General features: G+C 41.2%; 2 protein-coding genes across 2 annotated transcripts; both read right to left on the bottom strand.

The window, feature by feature from the left end:
* Positions 1-1,419: 1,419 nt before the first annotated feature.
* Positions 1,420-6,604, bottom strand: rtn4rl2b (reticulon 4 receptor-like 2b). Its single transcript, XM_026357976.1, has 4 exons — positions 6,469-6,604; positions 4,891-5,117; positions 4,537-4,770; positions 1,420-3,797 (listed from the first exon to the last, which is right to left on the bottom strand). Exons 1-4 carry the CDS (start codon positions 6,515-6,517, stop codon positions 2,925-2,927), a joined length of 1,383 nt encoding a protein of 460 aa, XP_026213761.1. The 5' UTR covers positions 6,518-6,604; the 3' UTR covers positions 1,420-2,924.
* A 4,730-nt stretch (positions 6,605-11,334) lies between these two features.
* Positions 11,335-17,515, bottom strand: slc43a3b (solute carrier family 43 member 3b). The gene is made up of 13 exons (XM_026358043.1): positions 17,158-17,515; positions 16,594-16,864; positions 16,311-16,440; positions 15,263-15,309; positions 15,076-15,152; positions 14,664-14,756; positions 14,432-14,571; positions 14,181-14,287; positions 13,869-14,012; positions 13,376-13,483; positions 12,868-13,054; positions 12,508-12,631; positions 11,335-12,384 (listed from the first exon to the last, which is right to left on the bottom strand). Exons 2-13 carry the CDS (start codon positions 16,778-16,780, stop codon positions 12,259-12,261), a joined length of 1,470 nt encoding a protein of 489 aa, XP_026213828.1. The 5' UTR covers positions 16,781-16,864; positions 17,158-17,515; the 3' UTR covers positions 11,335-12,258.
* Between the last annotated feature and the right edge of the window lie 5,527 nt (positions 17,516-23,042).

Below are 23,042 nucleotides of genomic sequence, written 5' to 3'. Positions count from 1 at the left end.
TTATCTAGTGTAAAGAAGTGAGGGTGTTTTGTTTTGAAGAAAGAAAGGTGAGACCATGGTAAGGTGTGAAAGTGATGAATAATTAGTGAGCTGTAAGACAGAAAAGACTAGATGTGTGCGTCTGTGCGTACAGGCAGCTCAACCAAACTTCTTGGAAGTTTACAGTTTGCGTGTGTGTGTGTATTTGACAGTGTGTTTAAGCACACAAATGTGTATGTGCATATGTCCTTGCACTTGCAAATACATGCATGAGTGTGTGCATCGTAATCATCATGGTGAGAATTAATCTGTTGAGGGGGCTGATTCCGGGACACATAGTCACATTTTCAACCTGGCTCGTTCCCCACTCTGCCCCAACCCTGAATCATGCCTCAGCACCCTCTCTCCCCACACACACACACACACACATAAACACAAACTTAGACAGCTCATTCACCCACTCGCTGTACGTTATGGATGTACAGCGAGTGGGTGGAGATAAAATAGATGCCTTCTGCACATGGTGATCAAAGTGACATGGGTGACTAGAGAAGACCGTTCAGATTGGCGACCTTCACCACATGCTCTCACACTATCACACTGATTAACACACAACAAATACCACCTCCCATTTCAAAGGGGCTTGACAGGAGCACCATGGTATTCTCCTTAACAGTTCAGAAATAGCAAAGCTAGTACATGTTAGTACAAAAAAACTTTACTCGTTCACTTGTTTTCATGTTTATCCTCATTTTTCCATGCTTTTACTCGGGGAAAAATACTGTGAGTAAAATAGTTTGTAGTTAGTGATACATGCTGTGATGCTCAAGCCAAATGTGTCACTAAGGTTTCTTCTATATAATATTGTCTCTATTCATTGTGTTTGTGCCAACAAAACTAACTTTAGCAGATGTTGCGCTCATCATACCTAACAAACAAAGATGACAGCCACACAACGAAGAAACTCCCACTCACTTCTGTTTGATTGTTTCTTTATTTTTGTAATAAAGCAAAACACTTTTCTAACACATTTCACCTTTGGAAAAATACAGAATATCTAGTATCTTTCAGGTTGTATGTAGAAACTCACAGTTATGATTCAGGTTTGTTGAACATGTGGAACTGACAAGGTACATATGGCTTCCATGATTAATACAGCTGACAGTCAGATTGGATTGGTGTTGTGTTGAACAGATTGCCAAGTAAATACTCAACCTTTTGGAAAAACACATTGGAGTCATAAAGGTTCTCTAATAAAGTAAAGCTTTAATAGAGGAGAGATGGTTTTCTGTAAAACAGCTTGATCATTGTGATAGGACTACAGTCTGTATGACAATAAAATACAGATATATCACTGAAATCAGATAAAAACTCACAGATTTATCAATCGTTCAGGATTCAGGATAAAAAAAAAAAAAAATGATACACCCATTCACATTCCCATGTATTTTTGACAATATACAGCTGGTTGTTAAACAGTTTTGGGTCCAAGTGATGTTTCATTTTAGTGCATAAAGAACATGCAGTATACAAAGACACACACACACACACACACACACACACTGATGCTGACCACCAGCAGGTGAAACAGTAACGTAACTGGAGTCAGCCAAGGTTTTAAACAACATAAAAGGCTGTGTCAAACTCACCCCTGATGTTGTTCTCACCTAGTTCTGTGTCTGTTTGGGCCTCCAGAGAGACAGACAGGAGGAGGACTCATATTTAAGGATTAAACAGGCACATGCACACAGGCACTCTTTTCAATAGGAGACCTGATTAGACTGGTCTTCTTTGAGTCTTTTGGTCTACGTCGGTCCACTTTCACTCACACACAACCAAAACAAAACACACACTAAACAATCAGAATCTGCAGAATAAGCCTTCCTCCTTTTTCTTGATCTTATTCTCTCTTATTCTCATTAGCTCTGATATGTTTAATCACTCCTAGAAATCAGTTTTACAAGTTGACAGAGAGAGGAAGAGACAAGACTGGAAAAAATGAGGGTGAAGAAGGAGTTTCCATATTTCAATTATTTGCCTTTCAGTTACAAACTAAGTATCTGTTGTCGTACTAAACAGTACTAAAAGGAAAGTACAAATCCAGCTAGTCTAATACCACAGAGCTGTGTGCGATGCGTGTATGTACAGTAATGGTGCGTGGTATGTACAAGTGTAGGCGGCGGTGGTGGTGGTTTGCTGGTCTCTGGGATCACACGAGACTTAGAATCTGAAGGAGAGACGAGAGTCGCTCTTGGCTAAAGACCTAATGATGCTCTCATCCTTTTCTGCCTTTAGATGAACATCTAAACTTCACTCTGCTCGCACTGTATTGATTTTCTTTTCACATCTCCCTTGCATTTATGTTTTCTTTGCTCTCAAGCCTCTCATTATCGTTGTAAACTCATATCTCTCTCTCCGTACTTCTGGTGGTGCCATGTAACCTCTTACTCACCATTTACAGTCATGATGACTTAAATAAATTAGTGTTGGATAATGTTACGGGTGATTGGATTGTGAACACTGGCTGATATAGAAAAAAAGCTGCTGATGTATCACAACGCCTGCGCTGTTTACTGCCGTGATATCAAAAGACATCTGGAAACACCACCAACTGTCAGTACTTCGTGCTTTTATCATTTCAGATTGCTGTTGTAGGTTTCTGCCTTTGTGCTGTCACTATCCATGTTCGCTTTTATGAGGTGATCCCTGAACTGGTAAGCAGCAGCTATTTCAATACGGAAATCCTGTCCTGCTCTACGTCAGCTCAACTGATCTTTGCTCTTTAAAACATCTCCCTGCTGCCTCACCTGTCTCCTGTGTCAGTGTTGCACCCCCTGCACCTCGAGGAGGTAACTGAAAGGAATCAAGATACAGGTTTTTGTTAAAGTTGGAAAGAGCAGGGGGAGAAAGGAGAGAAGGAAAAAGACTGTGGATGGCTGAAGGGTTCAGCCAAAAATGAAATGTAGGGATAGTGTGACCATGGAGAGACAGAGGAAGTGAAGGAAGGATGGGGTGATGGGTAACGAGGAGGATGAAGAGAAGGCTGGATTGTCATAGTTTGGAGGGCACTCCAGCTCGTAGCAGCGGATGGAGGAGTCTTCATTTCCATAGTTGGTCCAGTATTCTTCTGGGTCCACCTTGGGGAGCGCAGCCTCATGCTCTGACAGCTCGTACTTGGATGAGAGAGATTCAGTGGGGGTTTTGGGGACGAACTGAGGCTTGACAGCAGAGAAGGGGAAGGACTTTACCGACTCCGAGCTCTTCTGGTACAAGGCCTTGGATGAAGATGCGGGCTTGTGCTTGGAGAACCACCAGCGGGTCTTGGTGCTGAAGGTGGTGGTGGTGGATCCAGCCAGTGAGCCGGGGTCAGGCAGAGGGCAGAGGGCAAAGTCCAACTCCCGGAGAAATCTGAGATCTTGGCCACGACGCTGGGATGGGGAGGTGCACATGAGCTCAGAGGAGGAGATGCGGGCATCACGAAACCACTCCCAGAGGGCACGGGCCTCGCAGCCACAGGACCAGGGGTTGTCATTGAGGCGGAGGAACTGGATACCCTGGGTGTCTTTCATGGCTTGGCCTGGCAGCTCGGCCAGAGAGTTGTTGAAGAGGTAAAGGATGGTCAGGCGACCCAGATCTCGGAAGGCCCGGCGGTTGACCTGCCTGATGCGATTGTCATGGAGAAGGAGACGGTCCAGGTTGACCAAGCCTCTGAACACATTCTCAGAGAGGGCGCGAATGCGGTTTCCATGCAGGAAGAGATGGGTGAGGTTGACCAGATCAGAGAACAGGTCATCTTGCAGAAAGTGGAGCTGATTTTCCTGGAGCAAAGTCAAAATACAAGAAGTCAGTGCTGTAGAAAATTCTGAGTCAGTGATTACTAGCTGCTTCCTTTGACACTACCATATATGTACACTATTTGAAAGTAGCTTTGAAAGAAATGACCTCAACTGGTACCACAGTGAATGTGGGAGGGATTTTTTTCATTCCCTGAAGGCATCTTGGCAGGAACTTATTGTCTGATCCAACAGCTGAGCCTCATTGTCAGCTGCCAAAATACAATTATGGCAGAAAATACAAGTGATGTCTGGAAAGATTTCTGCAAGCTAATTTTCACAGTGAATTAAAACTGTGAAAATTCAAACAATAAAATGGTATGCATCACCTCTAATGTAAATAAAGTCTGCCATTTAAAGGGAATGTTGCATATACATTTGGTTTGGTTTGATGTTGTTCTTTCAGCTAAATCTTTTGTATGTAAGCACCTGCTTCTTTTTTAACTATTCATTTATATGTAAATGTAGGATCTTGCAAACACTGTTTCAGTACTGTTTATCCAATGCACTAATAGCACTAATTGTTTTTGCAGAGGCATGTTGCTTCAGTTCTAAATCTTCTTAAATATGTTTACAGCTTGAATTTGTTTTAATTTTGTGCATTTCCTGTGGAATAAACTGTTGCATGTATCTGTTTATACATATCTACATTTTATATATTTATTATATAAATACATTTGTTTATTGTTAGGTGTATGTGTGAGTGTGGGAATTATTGATTTACCTGCAGGTAGAGAAACTGGAGACTGTACAGTTTGTGGAAGATATCATGGGGGAGAGTAGCCAGCTTGCACCGATGCATGTGCAGGCTCTGCAACTTCTCCAAGCCCCTGAAAGCTCCACCTTCCAGGTGTCGCAGCGAGGGGTTATCGCCCAGATCCAGCTCTTCCAGCACCCTGAGGTTGCTGAAGGCTCCAGCCTCGATCCATGTGATGTTGTTGCCATATAACCAAAGCACCTGTACAGGACGGAGAGAAAATAATGGGTTGTGAGAGGACAAAATAACAGTAAGCAATTCAAATACAGGTTGGGAATTCGGCATAGGTACACACTCACACACACATAGTACAATTTTTACCTGTGTCTCAAATCCAAATGAGTCTGCACGAAGCTCTGTGATGCGGTTGTTCTGCAGGAAAACACGCTGTGAGTCATAGGGCACACCGGCCGGCACTATGGTGAGATTCTGGGACTGGCAGCTGACCGTCATGGGCGTGGGGTAACACACACACAGCCTGGGGCATGGAGCCACCCCGCCCGGCTTCATCACCACCAGCCACAAAATCAACCATAGGGAGAGTCCACCTGTAGAGAGGCAGAGGAGATTATTTGTTACAGAGAAGAAAAAGACAACTGCCTGAGGTCAGATTGAAGCAACGATGAGAACGGAAAGCTGTGTGTATTTGAAAAGTTGACAGATGAAGAAAGAGTGGTTGATTTCAGTGTTGAGCCTCTCTTTGCTGACTGTCTGTCAGACCTGTTGTCAGTGATTGAGAGCTGTGCTCTCACCCATGACTTGTTGATGTCCTCAGAACTTTGGGGTTCATATATAATTCACTAGGTTACATTACAGAAATCATTCACCCATTCATATCCACCAGATCACTTTACATAGGTCTGGGTGCCCCTTGTGTCACGGTTATATAACTCTGAATTTCAGTCCTTTTAAATTTAAAAAAGCACCATAAAAAGGAACCAACCTTTATGAGACTAAAAACGTGAATCACTCGTGCCTGAACGCATTAAATTAACCTGGTTGCCTAGTTCTCATGCTATCTCCACTACAAGGATGTTTTAGTGGAAGAGTTTGTTAAGCAGAGGGCACGCGTAAAACAGGTAATAAGACTCGGATCGGTTTCCGTTCTCATCAATAATTCCGCAGCTTCTTGGCACAGCTCTGATAACTGCGCACAAAAGTGACCACAGCGGGAAAAGTACATACATGAAATAATAATGAAGTTCCCATTCATCTATTGTGCGCAAGATTTTCCAGCGCCTCACCTCTTGACCTATTCACAAGTTAGACTATTAGCTGCGCTGGACGCTGAAGGAGTGTAGAAGACTGCACTTCTAGTGGCATCGTTACCTTTAAATCGATCTGAGAAATACATTTTTAAAAAGCGCGTAAAAGTCAAACTTAGACGTGCATCGCTTCATGCCCAAAGGTGATGTGGAGAGAGAGAAAGCGTTTTGCTAAACTTTACAGGACAAAACGAAAATGCGAAAACGAAAATTTGTCATCACATAAGAATAATTTCACTGGACTTCTTAAAGACCTTATACTAGGGACACCGTAAATTGCCCTAAATGTCCTCACTGGGTGCTTCTCAATTTTTTAGATCCACTTACAAAAATTTTACATTAAAAAACACAATTCAGATTTAAATGGATGTTATACACACGTAATCGTTCCTATAATTTCAAATATCCGCAAAATGACCGTGCGTAAAAGAAGCATTACGCATATAAACATACAGTTTCCACAATTACATTGAAAATCTACAGCAATTTTAAATGTACAGTTTTTTATATTTAAACTATGTACAGCAATACACTAAGTTGCAAACTTCTCTCTAAGTTAACAGAAATGCATAACAAAATCAAAAACCGTCGATGCATTCAAGCTGCAGGTGCACGATCGAGGTGCGTAACTTACTCTTAAAGTTGCGGGCGCTGGAGCCCCTCAAGGTCCTACGAGTCTGCATCTCGAACCAAAAGCCGAAAGCGAGTTAGCCTGCGCGGCGTGGAGGTGCCTGCTTGCTGCTATCTCTGCTGAGGTTCAGCTCTGGTGCTCGAGGTACTGCGGCTTGAGGCAGTGACGCTCTGGAGTCCCGGCAAGCTGTTTATACTCGCGGCCGGTGCTCGCCCACAGCAGTGGGCAGCGGAGGATCCTCTCTACGTCAGCCCGAGAGGAGGGGTGAGAGTCACCGGAGGAAGCGACAAGAAAGGCAGTGGCAAGACGGGCTTTGTCACAGCTTTAACAGTGGCATTGCCTTAAAAGTAACCGACAAAGATTATTTCTGGATAAGGCTTTTAGGCTACTTATTATAATGATGCAATCACAAGACATCACAAGACATTGTTGCATTGTCAGACACGTTTAGGTTTGATGACCATGAGGAAAGTGTCCAAATTTGTCACCGTTCAAGGATTCATACCCCGAATTTAGTTAGAGTATGAACTTTATTAATTAATTTAAAAAAAAAACAGTGTGGGAGGAGGTCGACTGCTAATGAAGGGTGGAGGTGTGATGAACAAACCAGCTGTTTGCTGGCAAAACATAAGAAGTCTTAGTGCTTGGCCACTGCTCGTTAAGTAGACCGTTTGTGTGGGTCCACCGTGGCACATGCGCTCACAGCGGGGCTGGAGGAGGACAGGACGTGGGTAAGCTAACTTGATATTAAAGCCAAAAAATCATCTGTCTCATTTAGTGTAGGCCAGTTTGGAAAGAAGCCAGAGGACGCCCACAACTCAGAAGAGCAGATGGACATGAAAGGGAAACCCAGTGGTGGAGCAAAATGATCTAACATAGCTGGTTAGATTTGTACGAGGAGGAGAGATGACATAGTGCTGACAAGTTCCAGTGGGATAACACACACTGTACATCCAGTTACACTTGTCACCTACAGTAAATACTCTGTCATGTGTATTAAAGCAGGGTTATCTACTGTAAATATTAGAATACGCAGTATTCTTTGTATGGAGCATCTGATTAGGGATGCTGGCAACTCAGTGCACTGACACTGATGGTGTTGGACGCTTTGAGCATATGTGAGTCAATAAGTCGCAGCTTCGGCCTAATTGTCCTGTTGGCTGCAGTGCAAACCGTTTTCTGGGTAAGGTGCGGGCGGAACGTGGGACGGGACAAGAAGGGACACGGAGGTCTTGTGCATGTGTTGCAGTGTCAGGCCATGGGGGGTGGGTGGGGGGGGGGGGCAGCTTTACTCATTTCTCAGTCCTCCCCTCATGGCCAAGAGAGGGTCAAGACCAGGTCCAACATGATGCACATCGTCTGTTCCCAAGTGAACACACACTCATCACAACGTGCTCCACGGAAGGTCATCTGCAGCTCCAAGCTGTGAGCGCAGAGCAGGGCGGCATACAATGGCCGTCTGGAATCACACGGTTTTTCTTGGCTGCCGTGAAGTAACGAGGAGGCAGACAGCTCACCGTGCAGGCACGCCTCTGCAGGGCGCTGTGGTTCAATTAAGGTCGCATGTGTGTGCGCGTAATGACACTGTTCTTGGCTCCAGGGTAGTTGGGGGAGGCAGCCAGCTCACCAGATTCCATCTTCAGGGAGGTTGTGGGAGTGTGTGTGTGTGTGAGTGAGAGAGAGAGTGAGAGGACCAATGGTTTTAGGCCATGGGAGTGAAGTTCTCACTTTCCCACATCCCTCCAAGGCCCTGATTGAGGTTTAAGACTTGGGTTAAATTTAAAGCAGGGGAAAAAGGGTTAGGGGCGGCATCAGGTCAATCAGAGAAGTCAATGTGTGAGTTTCTTGGCGCCCCTTTCACAATATTTATCCAGTCTGCACAGTGATGCTGTGACCAATCTCTGCGTGTTTGTATTTTGCAACATTTGAGACTTAGACACAGTTACAGCATACAGTATATTTGCGTGCTGCTGCAGCCTCGATCCATCCAAACACACAAGCACAAAAATTACATAAATATATGTAACAACATACACATCTATACACCACCCCCACCCCCCTCGTCCTCTCACTAGTCTGCTGTGTCAAAGTGAATCACGGCACTCTGGCATTTGAACTGGTGTAAACACAACATGTTCCAAGGATCTGTCCTGATCCTAAAAAGGAACGTGTTGCTGACTCCATCCATAATCCCCACTAATCCACACACACACAAATTCACTCAACAACAGTGCTGAAGACCTTATGTGTAGACAGAGTGTGTTTCTCTGCCCATAGGGTCCAGAGGTGAGAAAACTCCAGAAGCTGACCGTGAAAACACTTGTCAGAACTTGGTGTTCAGTGATTGCTTAACTTTTCTCAGAGCTTCTGCAACTGTGTTGATGTTTTGACATTTTGGTGTATTTTCTATGGTATTTCTTGAATTTGAAATTCAAGCTTGTAATTAAAAGCCAAAGTTTCCACAAATCCCAGATACTAAAATGGGTGTGAGGGTCGTATGTGTAGAAGTGTGAATCAGACAAACTGTGGGTGTCGTTTGGGACATCAAAGGTCTGACAACACTCTGTTAATGAGATAATGAATCATTTGATATTTACTAGCACTGTGTTGGTTACACTGTGTGTAAAGTTCACATTTGTAACTCGTTTAAATAAAAACTTTGTTAGGCTCTTGAAGGCCTAAAAATCATCCATTGCATGTGACGTGGGTGTTTTTTTTTTTATCGTAGATTAGATAAAAATCTAAATTACAAATCTGAAAGCTAGTTTTAAAACCAGGAGAGATAAAGTAAGAGAATTACAAACTGTGTGGCATTTAATGTGATTAGCCACTGAAAATAGGAGGAAAAAATAAATAAAAGTATATTTAGCAGGTAAAACACATATGGAGAAACATTACGTGCTTCCTGTTGTCGTGTTTGTCAGTAAGTGAGCACGTACATTACCAGAGCCCGGGAGCTGATTAAAATGCAACAGAGCAATCATTAATGTTGTTATATGCACCTGTGCTTTTACTGCTTTGTCAAGTAGAATTGCCGGTGAAAAAAAATATACCACACAGTTAAATACTTAATTTTACATAATAAAAGTGCATAATCATGAATTCATACGCAGTAGAAAAATGCACAGAAAGTATCAAAACTAAAGGTACCCAGGTTTTATGTTATAAATTATATAGCTGGTTTATTATTGTTACATTTCAGCTTTTGCCTATATAGCTGTACTAACTATACTGTTTAACATTTAGCAGCATCTTTTTATCCTGCAAAGAGTAAAGTACTAATACTCCAAAACTGTATAAAAAAAGTAAATGCACGCAAAATGTGTTAACATGGTTGTCAGCTGATGTTTGTAAATGATTCTCATGGCATTTTATTCCCTCGCTGGCAATTACAGAAAAAATCTGTGACTATTAAGACTAATAAACACTCACTAGGTTCATTAGTTGGATGGGTTGCAACCCACAACATGAGTGCATAAATAAGCTGCGTATGGCAGCCTGTTGAGCCATGCATGCGTTCAGTTTCAGAGCTAATTTGCTTACACACCAGCTCCCAACAGCAGATGGAAAACAGCACATTAGCACTGACAATGTGCAGCCATCACATTTTTTTTTTCTACTGCACAAATCAAAAGGAACAGACATGAGTTAGTTGGCAAATTTTGAGTAAGCCTGTCAAATCTATGTGTCATAAAGACATCCTCAGAGCAGTCCCTGCGACACATTCACTCCAAAGAAAAAAAAGAAGAGCATAACACACAACAGATCACCTCATTAACGGCTTATTTTTATCCTACACTCCTCCTGCGTTCGCTCGTATTTTTGTCATACATTTGTTTATGCAAGTCTGTATTTTTAAATCACAGAGATGGTGGGGTTGTGACCATCAATGACGCAGATGCATGGAAAGAACCTGTCATTGTGCACTTGTTCTCTGCACACACACATGCGTGCACACACACACACACACATTAGTGTGGAGCTGCATCAAGTTTTCTGGGCTCACTGTGTTATGTCACAGCAGGTGCACAGAGAACTCGAAAGAGGCTGTTGTGGAGGAGTGTCCCTGTTATTTCAGGTCTGAACCCTGCCAGAGATTTTCCCCCCGAGGATTGTGCCCTGTGCTATCAGTAACAACATGGCAACTCCTACACACACCGATAAGAATCTCAGTATGACTGAAGATGACAGTCCGCTGGGGCTGCTGTTAATCCTGCAGATTTAAACACCTCTTTTGATTTTGTTCTGTGGTGTAGAGCTACAAAAAGCTGTTGCCTTGCCACTGATGGTTATCTGATCCCTTCTCCTACAGCCAGTCCCACTGGAGTCTCCACAGGACTATGGAAGGGAATGCCACAGATGTGCATTCATGAAGTTTGTAGACTTGCAAACAGGAGCATCAGAGTAGGTGCAGCAAAAACCAAGACTTACACACCTTGATAACATCTTTCATTAGACCTCTATGGCTGGGAATTACTCGTTTCTTTAAAACGCTGCACTTACAGCATGCAGCACAGGCTTTGTTATAGGGTTGTGACATTTTTAAAGTCATTTTCTAAGACTTTAGAAGACTTCTTCCGGAGCCCCAACACTGCCCCTGATCCTCCTGTAAGTAAACAAATTGTTTGCGCTTTAACATTTTGTGGAAAATCGTGGTTACATCAAAATGACTCTACAACATCCACAAAATATATATAAGACAAGTTCTAAGTTGCATAATTTGCATAAAAAAACACGTTTCATTCAGTGCTACACAAAAAAGAATTTTAATAGTTACATTTCTAATCTTCCATTAATTTGAGTCTTGGTACTTCATAAAAATACTGTGTCCCTTTACAATTCTTTACAGGCCAATAAAGTTATGGCACATTTTCACTGAGAAACATCATCCTTTAATAAAACCCAGGTTCAATGTTTGACATAATGGTGTTGTGACAGCTCCGCTGTGAGGCCAACAGGTGGCAGAGTGGTTTCCTACTCTACTGCCTCATCAGCAGTGATCCTGAGCTGCACATAGTGAGCAAAGAGAGGAACTTCACTTAGTAATGTCCAAGAGTGAACCTGAGTTATCTTATAACGCCATACACATGAAAGACTGATGTTTGTAAAAAAAAAACGTCCCTTATAGAGTCACTATACAACCTAAATACAACCTCACTGGTGTTTAAGGACAGTACATAGGAACATATTCATATATGTAAACATCTATAATTTGTATTATGCATTATGCTTCAGCACTTGGATATCACCATTATCCTGGTGTGATTGATGGCTAGGATTATACCAAATAGAAAAACATGACATGAACACATTATAGGCTTACATAAACAACAACACCATTACTCCAAACACTTGTCTGCAGCTAGCTGTCCAACAAACACATCAGCACCAGGTCCTTGACTACAACACAGTGCTGAGATCAAATACTGTAAAACAGAAATCACATGGACTAAAATTATGCATCAGTGAAAATAAAATGATACCATGTCAATTACACATAAAACTTTGTGCAGACTGTTGGTCGGAGGAGGCTGCAGAGCAGAAGCTTCTACAGTGATTATTACACATACGTTCAGATTGACTAAAATGTTCCATAGGTGTGGTGAATGTACTGTGATGCAACTCAAAACCGCACTTCAGTGCAATCTGAAATGCATTTCAAGCACTTGCTGGTACATTTTAAATGGTAAACATGAGACAATACACTCACATTAGCAAAATGAATGAAAGAAATTTAAAGAATACACAAGAGAACATTTAAGTGCGAGTTAGAGGGCCTCTTTTTACAGACTTTTACTGAGAGGACGTATTGTTTGCTTTGTTCTTGGCTCGCTGGGAGGCAAGACTTCGGCAGTGCAGGTAGACGGAGAGAGGATGGATGAAAGCAACCAGGCTGAGCAGCGTCAAACCGATGTTCACCTGCAGACACGTGAGAAGAGTGACACGAAGAAGGTGATTAGAGATGTCAAAGGAGAGGAAAGATCCCAGGAAGAAGGCAGGATTGACCAAAAAACTGTCAATTTAAAATTGGCATGTACTCACATAAAAAGGGTCTCCTTTCAGAACTCCATTCACCAGAGCGAAGCAGGGATACTGCAGCAAAGAAAACACTGCAGACAGAGCCATGACCAGACCGTACAGCTTCCCGAAGTGGCATGGAGGAAAACTACACACACACACACACACACACACAAAGTAATGACTTAGCAAGAAGAAGGTGAAAAAGACAGTGAGCATAGAGACAGAAAAACCAAAACCCTTAAAAGCAAAAGAACGCGCCAAATACAGAAGCAGACATGCTGATGAATGTGCAACCAACACATTGGTATTAGTTCCCCCTGTCAATGCAGTGAATATGACATGTATTTTGTACATATTTCTTTTTATTTCTTTAACACTTACGCCACGCTGATGAAGGCTGCGTTGCCACCATACAGGAAGGAACGGTTCAGCACCTGCAGGATGAAAGTCAGGTACTGCAGAGGCAGGTACTGGGTGGAGGCACAAACTGAGAACAGCACGCACTGCAGCGCTGTTATGAAGAGAGAAAGCACTGAAGCCCGCAGGTCAGCCTCGTGTTCACTCTCTCCTGCACACATGGACACAAATGTGCAAATCAAAACACGTGTGTCCTCAAAATAATGATGTTTACTGATTATAGTAACAAAAAATAAATAATAAAAAAAGTAGAAGCCATTTAACCACTTCAGTTATGCAACTCAAAAACAAAAAAACACAGCCAACCAAAATGTGCATTTCATTAACAGCTTTGACAGTTTCTCTATTTGGTATTGCAAAACCATAAAGAGGAACAGAGAGGAGTTTTTGCCGTGCCTCTTTAATGTTTTGCTTACTTTTTAGAGCCCCACTGAAACCCCCAGTGTTTGGGTCCATTAGTAGTCATTATTACCTGGAAGACGGGGTTTGCCCTTGAGTCTGTCCATGATGAGGCCGTTCCAGGGAGCACAGAGCACGCCACACAGCTGCGTGATCGCAAAGGCATTGAGGTACTGACTCACTGCAGAAACATGCAAACAAGGAGAAGATGGGTAGGGAATTAAAGACTCTAGTGACAATTCAGGAGAGTTGAATGATTAGAAAGGTTTTCCTACATGTGTAGGCCAGTTTATTCATCTAGTTTATCTATCCTCTGTGTGGATAAATCCTTAAAGAAAATAAGGAAGCTAAATTACATCCTCACTACCCTACGTAGATACTTACAAAAATATTAATGACGTAAGTTCTTGTTTCCATCCAACCATTACCCAACTTTTCCCGATAGTCTGTTTTCTTTACCTACATTTAGGTAACAGTATGACGTGGTTCTTAAACTAGGAACAGTCTAAGTGCCGCTAGAACTACTTTGTCTTATGGTTGCTGTTTTGTTGTGTGAGTGCATTTACCCAGTGAAGAATCATTAGCTGCCAGCCTGTTCAACATGGAGTAAAGGGTGCCGATAAACAGGTAATGTCTGAGCTGCATCACTGACAGCCAAAGCAGGTGCCACACAAAGAACCTGGACAGCAAACACTGACGCAAACTCTTCACTGACAGAGTCGAGACGATGGAGATGAAAAGAAGAAAGATGAAGCAAATAATGAGAAATTACACGTATAATCCCTTTATTCTGTCATGACTGTGTATTTAGTCTACACACATGGACTATACGGTTGTGTTTGCCAAAGAAAAGTGTAAAGACCACTACTGCAGCTAACCTTGTTTCGAAGGGACATCCTTCTCCAGTGGCGTTTCCTCCGTTGCCCGGCTCACTACGTTACTGTTCTCTGCCACCTCTGAACTCTCTGATTTGCCGCAGGTTATCCTGACACAAGTTAAAGGTCACAGAGAGGTCAGCCGCAGACTTAGGAGGCTATGGAAGTTCTTTGACAAATATTTAATTTGGCAATGAGGTTTTAAGTTTCAGGATGAGGTGGTGATGCCTGTGCTGTTTCTCGGGAATTCGTACCCATATGTGTAGTGATCAGGCAGTGGGTAGGGGATGAACTTTCTGGGAAGCAGGAAGAAAGTCCTGAACAGGTGAATGACGCTGCATCCGGAGAGAAAGAAGAAGGAGGCTTGGAGAGAGATGCCAGCCTCAAACACCAACTGCAGGGGAAAAACGAAACCGAGTGATGATCATCTATATTGAGGTAGTATCGGGATTTAAATCATGACAGTCATGTGTGAGTGTTTCTTACCTTGACGACAAGAAAGAGTGCTGAGGAAGAGTCGAAGGCCCCGTTATAGAGAGTGATGATGGTGGAGCGATGTGAGCCGAACAGGTTCCCGACCTTTAGGAAAGGAATTCAAACAGATCAGATCAGCATTTCTTTTCAAACTGAATTAGAAATCTGCTCTTTTGCACAAATCTCTTGTCATTCAATGTAAAATGCCGTTCTTGACAGTTCTTTGTTGAACGTGACTCTGGTTGATCCAGGAGAAGCTCTTGCAACCATGCATGTCAGTCAGCTTACAACACATGTGATAGACAATTAAAAGTTTAAGTAGTAGTTTAATATAGTTTTCCCATGTGATTACAAGATGTGTGTTACAACTATGCAACATATGAACAAACAAATGAAAGTGTAAGCGTGTCTTTGCACACGATACCTGCATGTTGGTGACGAGAAGCAAGATGCCACCCACTGCCAGGAGGGAGAGAGCCGGGAAGAGCAGGTTGGCCAGAGCTGGTGGAAGAAGATAAAATGAAGAACAATGAGAATGCACGCCTGTCATTAGGAGCGTCTCAGGCCTCGTATGCTGACATGAATTTGAAACAAACACATGAAATATGTACCTGCAGTCGACACAGCCACCATCAAGGTGCCCGTGGTGTAAAGAAATCTGGTGGGAAAAAGAAATCCTTGTGTTGTCAAGTGATTTTACTGGGAGATTCACAGTATCAGCTATGAAACAAACAAACAGTGACAGCTTTCGAAGGCTGATTGCTAGAGAAAGAATCAGACAAATAAAAAGGCGACACTCGATACAATGATATCACACTAAATACACATTCACATGCAGGTTCAGTGCTTCTGCTGCTGTTTGGAGAACTTTTGACCCACTTTAATTTCCTTCTCTCAGCCCATAATAAGCTAAGATTCATCCTCATCTCCAATTTCCATCTCTCGTCTAACTATTTACCTTCCATGTTTTTCATTTTCCCACGAGCCTGTTTTAGTGGAAACACCTGGGGACTCCTCACGACCAGTTTGTTGCTGTGGATTTAAACTTATCTGGGGCAATAAACTGGCCCAGGATGTGTATGTTGTGACATGTTAGGCTATATGATAAATTTAAACTTTGACCCCTATTGTCTGTGCACAAACAACAATCCACACACACACACACACACACACACACGGATTTACCACAAATACAGAAATAGCCTGTCTCTCTCACCCTCCCTCCTTGTGAGAAAACAACTGTTAAGCAAACAGATTTGGGAATCCCTCAGAGCAAAATACCAGAGAGACAGACTGAATTTATTTTGTTTAGTCACCAGGAGTCACAACGGTAAAGACAAATGGAAAAGAGGAGATAATCTGCCTTTAGTGAAAATATGTTCAGTTGAGTAAGTGAGTTCTGTGTTGGGTTAGATTTGACTTTTGATCTTGTTTTTCTTTTGCTCCACAATTTTACTCCTTGCTAAGAAATCTGAAATCTAAATCTTTTGTTTTCATCAAAAGACTTTTTTGTTTTTTAGTTTAAATTGAAAAATAAAAAATACTTTTCTACTATTTACTTATTCTTCTCTTTTGTTATACTTTATTAGTCAATATTTATCACCTTCTCCCTTTTAACATCCACTATGTTCTGTGTAAAATGAGTTGAGTTGGACTCACATTGCGAAAAGCCGAGCAACTGTAGTCCCAAACTGGTCAAACAAGAAGCCATTGGGCAGCGTCAGGAAATTGTTTAAGAAGGAGGCGATGGTGAAAACAAGAGAAAACTGCTCATCCTGTCCACTGCAATCTGCAGATACAGACAAGGTTTAGAAAAACATGGTTACACCGCTGATTTTCATTCATGTTTTCTATAGCTGCAATGTATTCTTAAAATTCAGGTGTTGGGTCAATATCTACACACATTCAGAAGTCGAAGTAGAGAAGGTGAAGGCAAACTGACCTAAGGGATGTGTTGCATTGACTCCTGTGCTGTTGACACACAGAGAGCTGAAGTATCCATCTGTCTTCAGGACAAAAACAAGTGAAGCCCATCCAAACACAGCTCCAGCAAAACACAGACACTCCACTAGACCTGTGAAAAAGGTGAGCCATCGGCGGACTGCCATGCTGCTCTCACCACTTGGCATGGTGTCTTCCTCTCTATGTCACACACTCACACACACAAGCAGGCAATTCAGAAACACACAAACAGGTGGCTTCCGTCAATGCATCTGTGGTAAAGGGAACAAAAATTGAAATGGATTTGGTTTTCACCTGAGCACACTCTGCTGCAAAGTCATGATTCACTTTTCACAATTTCAAATCAAATGGCAAAACATTAAAACATTAAAACTGCAAACATCCATGAATAAAAGTTAAATAAGATTTTAACAGTGCACAGAGTTAATTAAAATATGCAAATATGTATTTTGTAAATAGTGGCTTTCCTGTGAAGCCACAAAGAGTTCTGCAAAAACTAAATGTTCCGTTGTTGTGCTGTAATACTTTCCAGTTTTCTACTCACAGTCCAGCCAATGAGGATCTATCCAAATGCTCTGGTCTAACCCTACTCTCTTTATTTACATGGACCAGCTTTACGTTCCTCTTCCTGTTCCCTCCCTCTCGTCTCTCACCAGTGTTTATCTCTTTCTCACTCTGTCTATACTTCAGCAGAGAAAATACTTTGCTCTTTGCGATGTTGGCAGCTGCAGAAAATAAACAGTGCTGCATTCCAAGGCAGCCGTCCTACTGGGACCCCAAGAGGTATTCCAGATGTGGATGGTTGTTGAGCCTGATGTTCCTACAACTGACAAAAGACACAAGTCATGTGTGAAAACGTGTTGTTTGTATCATAACTTCAACATCATCTCCAGTAGACCTTACCACTCCCAGACAATGTGTAAGAAAGGATGTAACTGGTGTAACTGTGTTATAACTGTGTTGTAATCACTGTGTGTTAACCCAGTGTTACACAGCTGGGAACGTAGCTGCTACTGGAGTGTTAAAAGTCCCATAGGCTGTACTCTATTAGGGAAATCCGGCTCTCTGAGTAGGGTGCAGATGCTGTGTGACAGTAAACTTTGAGGTTTCGTGGGTTTAAAGTTGGTTTGGCAGCAGCCTGTCTGTGAATACCGAGTGCATCTGTCCCAGCTGTGCAGACTGCAGCTGTACTAATGTCAGCAACAGCGAACATCGCAAGCCTCTCACACGGCGTAGATAAGATACAGATATAGCCTAAGGAACATCTCACAGTGTTTAAAACCAGTAGAACCATTATCTGCTCTGGAATGACTGGAGTAACCAGTTTCATGTTAGCTAAATAACACTGGGTTATTTACTGTTACTTAATGTTATGAGCTTAAGTATGTAGAAACTTCGAAAAAAAAGAAAAAGGCTTTTAAATCCAATTTAAGTCACTGAGTTTTATCCATTGAACATGTTCAGGTTTGATCTACTCTTCAGAAGCTTGTTCCCGTCAGCTTGGAGCTATTGTCCATCTGGTATGAATATTATAAATAAGCTCGGTTGCTGGAGAACATTGCTGACTAAGCAGCACTGTGGTAAGATGGCATCAAAAACGAAAGTGTGAGAACACAAATCATTCTCTCTTTTCTTCCAGTGACTGCGTCAAGCTCCATTTAGTGGGTTGCTGCTTTGGCAGATAAGAAAACCCAGTTCATACATCTAACACTGCTCACGAGGCCACATAACATGTGGTCAAACATCATCATCACAAGACACAGGTCTATTTACACATATATGCTGTGTGGCATGCAAACACATTTCTACCCACTTCCTAAAACGTTAATCCACTACTCTGTATGTCTTTATGCTTTTCAGATGCACGACTCAAGTTCAAAGAAATTGCCATTATTTCCATGACAACTGAGCCAATTTTAGCATTATATATTAGTAGATTAATTAGTGAAAGTTCAAATTATGAACTAATAAGTAGGGAGGTGTAATAGCAAAGTGACAGGAATGGGCTGCTGGTCCCCACTAACCTGCCGTTCAAGAGTTTTCTTCTGCTGAAATGACACGTGTCTGAAAACAGATCTATAAATTAATCTTTTTAAAATAATTGAACACATTACAGTAAAATTCAGTAATTGCTTAAACAGGCATTGCCTTGAAATCTGTCTGTATTAGATGTATTTTCGACAGCAACTACAGCATGAGGTCTGTGGCAATAGGTGTCAGTCAACTCAACAAATCTAGACCCAGTTTTACTTCAACGTTCTCTGCAAAAGTGTTCGCGCTTCTCTTACATTCTGTATCTCAAGTATCCAATAAGCATGGTTGTTTCTCTCACTTGCATCTTCTCCTTGAGTCTTAAGTTGCATCTGAAAGCTCTTTTAAGATTGATCCTCACTCGACCCAGATGTTTTTAATGTCCTCCGAGTGTTGAGCGTGATGTTTAAGTCAAATCTCTTACATTATCTGTACATGCATTAAGAGAGAATATAAGAACAATCTTATTGTTCCCAAAGGGGTCAGACCACTGTGTGTGAATGTTTATTATAATGTTTTACTGCTTCTGTAGGTATTAACTATTGGACCAGATGCTTTAGACACATGTAAATTATGTAAATATATTGCACCGTATTTCCACTGGATCCAGAAAAATGTTCAGCCTAATGTGGCACATCAAACTTTTAGCCAGATGGTAAACGTGAAAATAAATTAAATGAAAGGTTTTAATAGATTCTGTTGTTAGACAATGTGGTTTCAGATCAGTGCAATCATCTGCAGCCGAACACCAACAGGTTTCCAATGAAGAGGTGTCTGTGCAGTAAAAGACTTCTGTGAGGGATGGTTATGTGTGGCCTTATTTCTGACTCTTGTCATATAAGACACCTGATATGTCCTATAGCATGGAGGACTGGTCCAACTTTGAGGTCAAGAGAGGATCAAGAAATGAACAATACTATGAAGGATGCACCTACAGACAAATTTCCTTATATTTTGCTGCTTTCATCTAATGGTTTACTTCCACAAGTCTTCCATGGACTGTTGCAGAGAAGCATCCTCACGGCGTGATGCTGCCACCACAATGCTTCACCACCTCTTCTTCTTCTTTCACCATCACTGCTGTAAGCAGATTTACCATATTCCATCTGTTTTTTTATTGACAGATTTAATCATATTCCAAGGGATATTCAATCACAAACTTACTGTTCTTTGTGTTCATGGTGTAGTTGTTGCCAAGATACTGATTTACCAGTAAGTGGGCCTTCTAGATAAAGTGTGTGTAGCTATACTACAATCATGCGAAACACATGCACTACATTTAGGTGACTTACTTTAAAGGGGGTGAATACTGATCACTCAGTTTATGTTTTATATTTCTAATTAATGTACATCATTAATTATTGATCTGTTTTCATATTGACATGATGTTTGATGTTCAGTTAAAAAAATAAATCAATGATAATTTATTGTTAGAAAGATTACAAGTTCAGGGTACAGGTGAGTTAGAGGTGATGGAGAATGTCTTTTTAAGCTTAAGAAACATGCATGTGTAAAAATGTGCTTACATAACCAACAGTCAAACACACTTTTGCAATCGTGCCAAAGGGAATCAACTGGTAGAACAGCTAAAGGCCATATGTCATCATTGTTCTAATAATGAACTGGACCACGGGATCTCTTTCTTCATCACACTCACTACTTCCTCTTTCTAAAATGTTGGGGAAAAGGGGAGAAACATAAAAATGAAATGCCACACATGACTTAACAGTTCATCACATGACAAAATCCTAAAATGATGTAGTGACACGATTCCTCAGTACAGTGTTTGCTATAACTGTTTGCAGGTGCATGTTTCCTTTTTGTTGAATTTTGATTTGAATTCAATTAAATAAGTTTGTTATAAAGCTTAATATAAAATATGTTAAATTGCTGTGAACTAAATGAGAGACTGCAGAGTTCAGTTTGATTGAATGTAAAAAAAAGTCAATGTTTGCCTGCTCCTGTCACAGGGTTAAACACATACCTGGAATGACAAACTGGTTAATGTTTAAATGTATGTGTAAACGTATACCCCAGAAACAAATTAGTAAACGGTAAAATAAAAGCAAAAGTCTGTTCATTATAATTCAATATTACTATTCACAGGCAGTCGCACACCTCTCCGAACTTCATTTGTTTCTACAATCTTTTTAATAAAACAATGAGAGAAAGTGCTGATGTTTAACTTTACTGTTGTTTGAAGATGTACATCTATATGTGGTGAGCAAACAAACACAAAGTCCCATGAAGCGTCCAAGTATTTTTTATGATTGGATGATGTGATGACAATAACCAGTTAAACTAAAATATTTACATTTGAACGAATACCTGTGTAAAATTCTCTGTGGTCCTGTGTGAAAATACACCTACTGCAGGTTATTTCACAAATCACCTCCTCATGTGTGGTTTAATATAAGTTGATCCGTGAAGTCACTTAATCCTGGTCTGAGATGACATTAAAACTTACTGATAAGTTAGATACTGTTTTGTATAAAGAGGTGACACTTAAAAAAGAGAGAAGTGCACAGAAGCACCAAAAACCTCTTATTCAAAACAGTATCTAACTTAAATTAAACTTATCATATCAACAAGTTATCAGCTTATATATACTCTAATGGAGACACTCAGCAAAATGTTCACAGTTATTATTTCCTCATTTTGATGCAGCAGATAATAAATAGTATCACTGCCACATTCAACTGTATTTTACACTGAGCTGAGCCATGAATGAGATCAAGGGAGAGCTTCTGATCTATTTTCACTCTATAGCCTCCTGTCTGGAGTTTTATCATGGGAGGATGTATAGCCTACTTACTTGATGGTATGCCCTCCTGCTGTTACCCCTTTGTCCATACCATCCACATATTGTTCGTCCCATAAGATGCGTGAACCGTTAGAGTCGGGGGGAGGACCCACACAGTGTTGCTGCTGGAGACAGGGTGGGTGGGGTTGAGGCTGGAAAAACCAAGCGACTGCTTTTCTACTGCTGCTCTGATGCTCCCATTCCCAAGGGAGTGGCCAGAGCGGTGGCCAGGATGGCACAGGCCACCCCCATAAGCTGATTGGACTGACCCTGATGCACCCCCTCACCAGAGATAGAAGGAGGGGGGCAATTGGCCTCAGATAATAACTCAGTGTTTAACTTTCAGCACAAGGAACTCTCCAAATTTGAGGATGAAATAAACCAATATCATGTATGTATCATATATCAAGTAAAAATAAATATTGTAAACTTTAGGAGTAATCATGTTTGTTGTTTATCATCCTACTATTCTGCAGCAGTTGTAACTAAGCAGATCATCCCTGGGTTTTTACCTCTCTGCAGTTGTTTGTTGCTTGTAGCTGTTATAATAAGCATTAAGTTTATTATAAAAAGGTTTTTAAATGTAACCCATCTCACAAATGTGTCACCCTTCTCTGAGTGAGTGCCCCAGTTTGGCCACCTCATTGAAAAATTTCTAAAGCTGCTTCTGCCAGTTCCTGGTCTCGTGGGTCTTCTTCCAGCTCTAAATGCCCTTTTATTCAGCTCTACTGCTGGAAAATAACAATCACACATCAAGAAAAACTTGCTTAGAAGCTTCATTTGTGAGTCTTAAAGTGAACTAAAATTGATTCACAGTCATTCAGGTCTTTGTAGATCTGGTGGTAACGATTCTAATTGTTTATTAGACTATAACTGTGCTTATCATTAGTAAATATAAGTAAAAATAAATGTATCAAAAGCATTATAGAATTGAAGCTTCAAGACAAAACAGTTGAATTCAGCAGCGATCATGGAGATGTGTTTACTGTCTAGTCTGTTGACGCCACCATGTGACACCTTCAGAACATTGCAATGTTAATATTGCCTTGATGAATAATGAACATGTACGACAATATAATATAATGATAAATAGGCCTTACAGCAGTGGTGTCAAGTATAGTATGTTTACTTTTCTAATTCATGCCACTGTTGATTTCTTCTCCTCTATATTTCAGTGGAAGTACTGTCCTGTTTTACAGCCGGTTTAGTTACACTGCAGATTTGAAATGCTCCACACATCCCTCATCAGTTAGAGGACAAAGGACAGACTGTACTAACTTCATTAATATTTCCTTGTGATGCAGTGTTAGCACGTCTCCAGAACAGTAGGTGGTGTATTCAGATCCGATTGGGGCCAAATAAATGATTGATTCATACATGGTCTTTTCACAAACTTTTACAATTTTTAAAAATAAGTTTAATTAAAGAAACAAATTCCCTGTTTTCAGTGCATTTCTAACCTTAACTGACTGGCCTTGTGAGAAGGTATGACAATCTGACTCCTTATTAAAACTCCTTGCATCATCAAGGTTGAATTAATGCCTTTGTTATTGTATTGCAACCCTCCTAAAATTCCACGGTAGAACTCAGTGTGT

The sequence above is a fragment of the Anabas testudineus genome, chromosome 10, assembly GCF_900324465.2.
Source record: "Anabas testudineus chromosome 10, fAnaTes1.2, whole genome shotgun sequence".
NCBI classification, from domain to species: Eukaryota; Metazoa; Chordata; class Actinopteri; order Anabantiformes; family Anabantidae; genus Anabas; species Anabas testudineus.
Note: the sequence above shows the minus strand (reverse complement) of the source record. Positions and strands in the feature narration are given on the sequence as shown.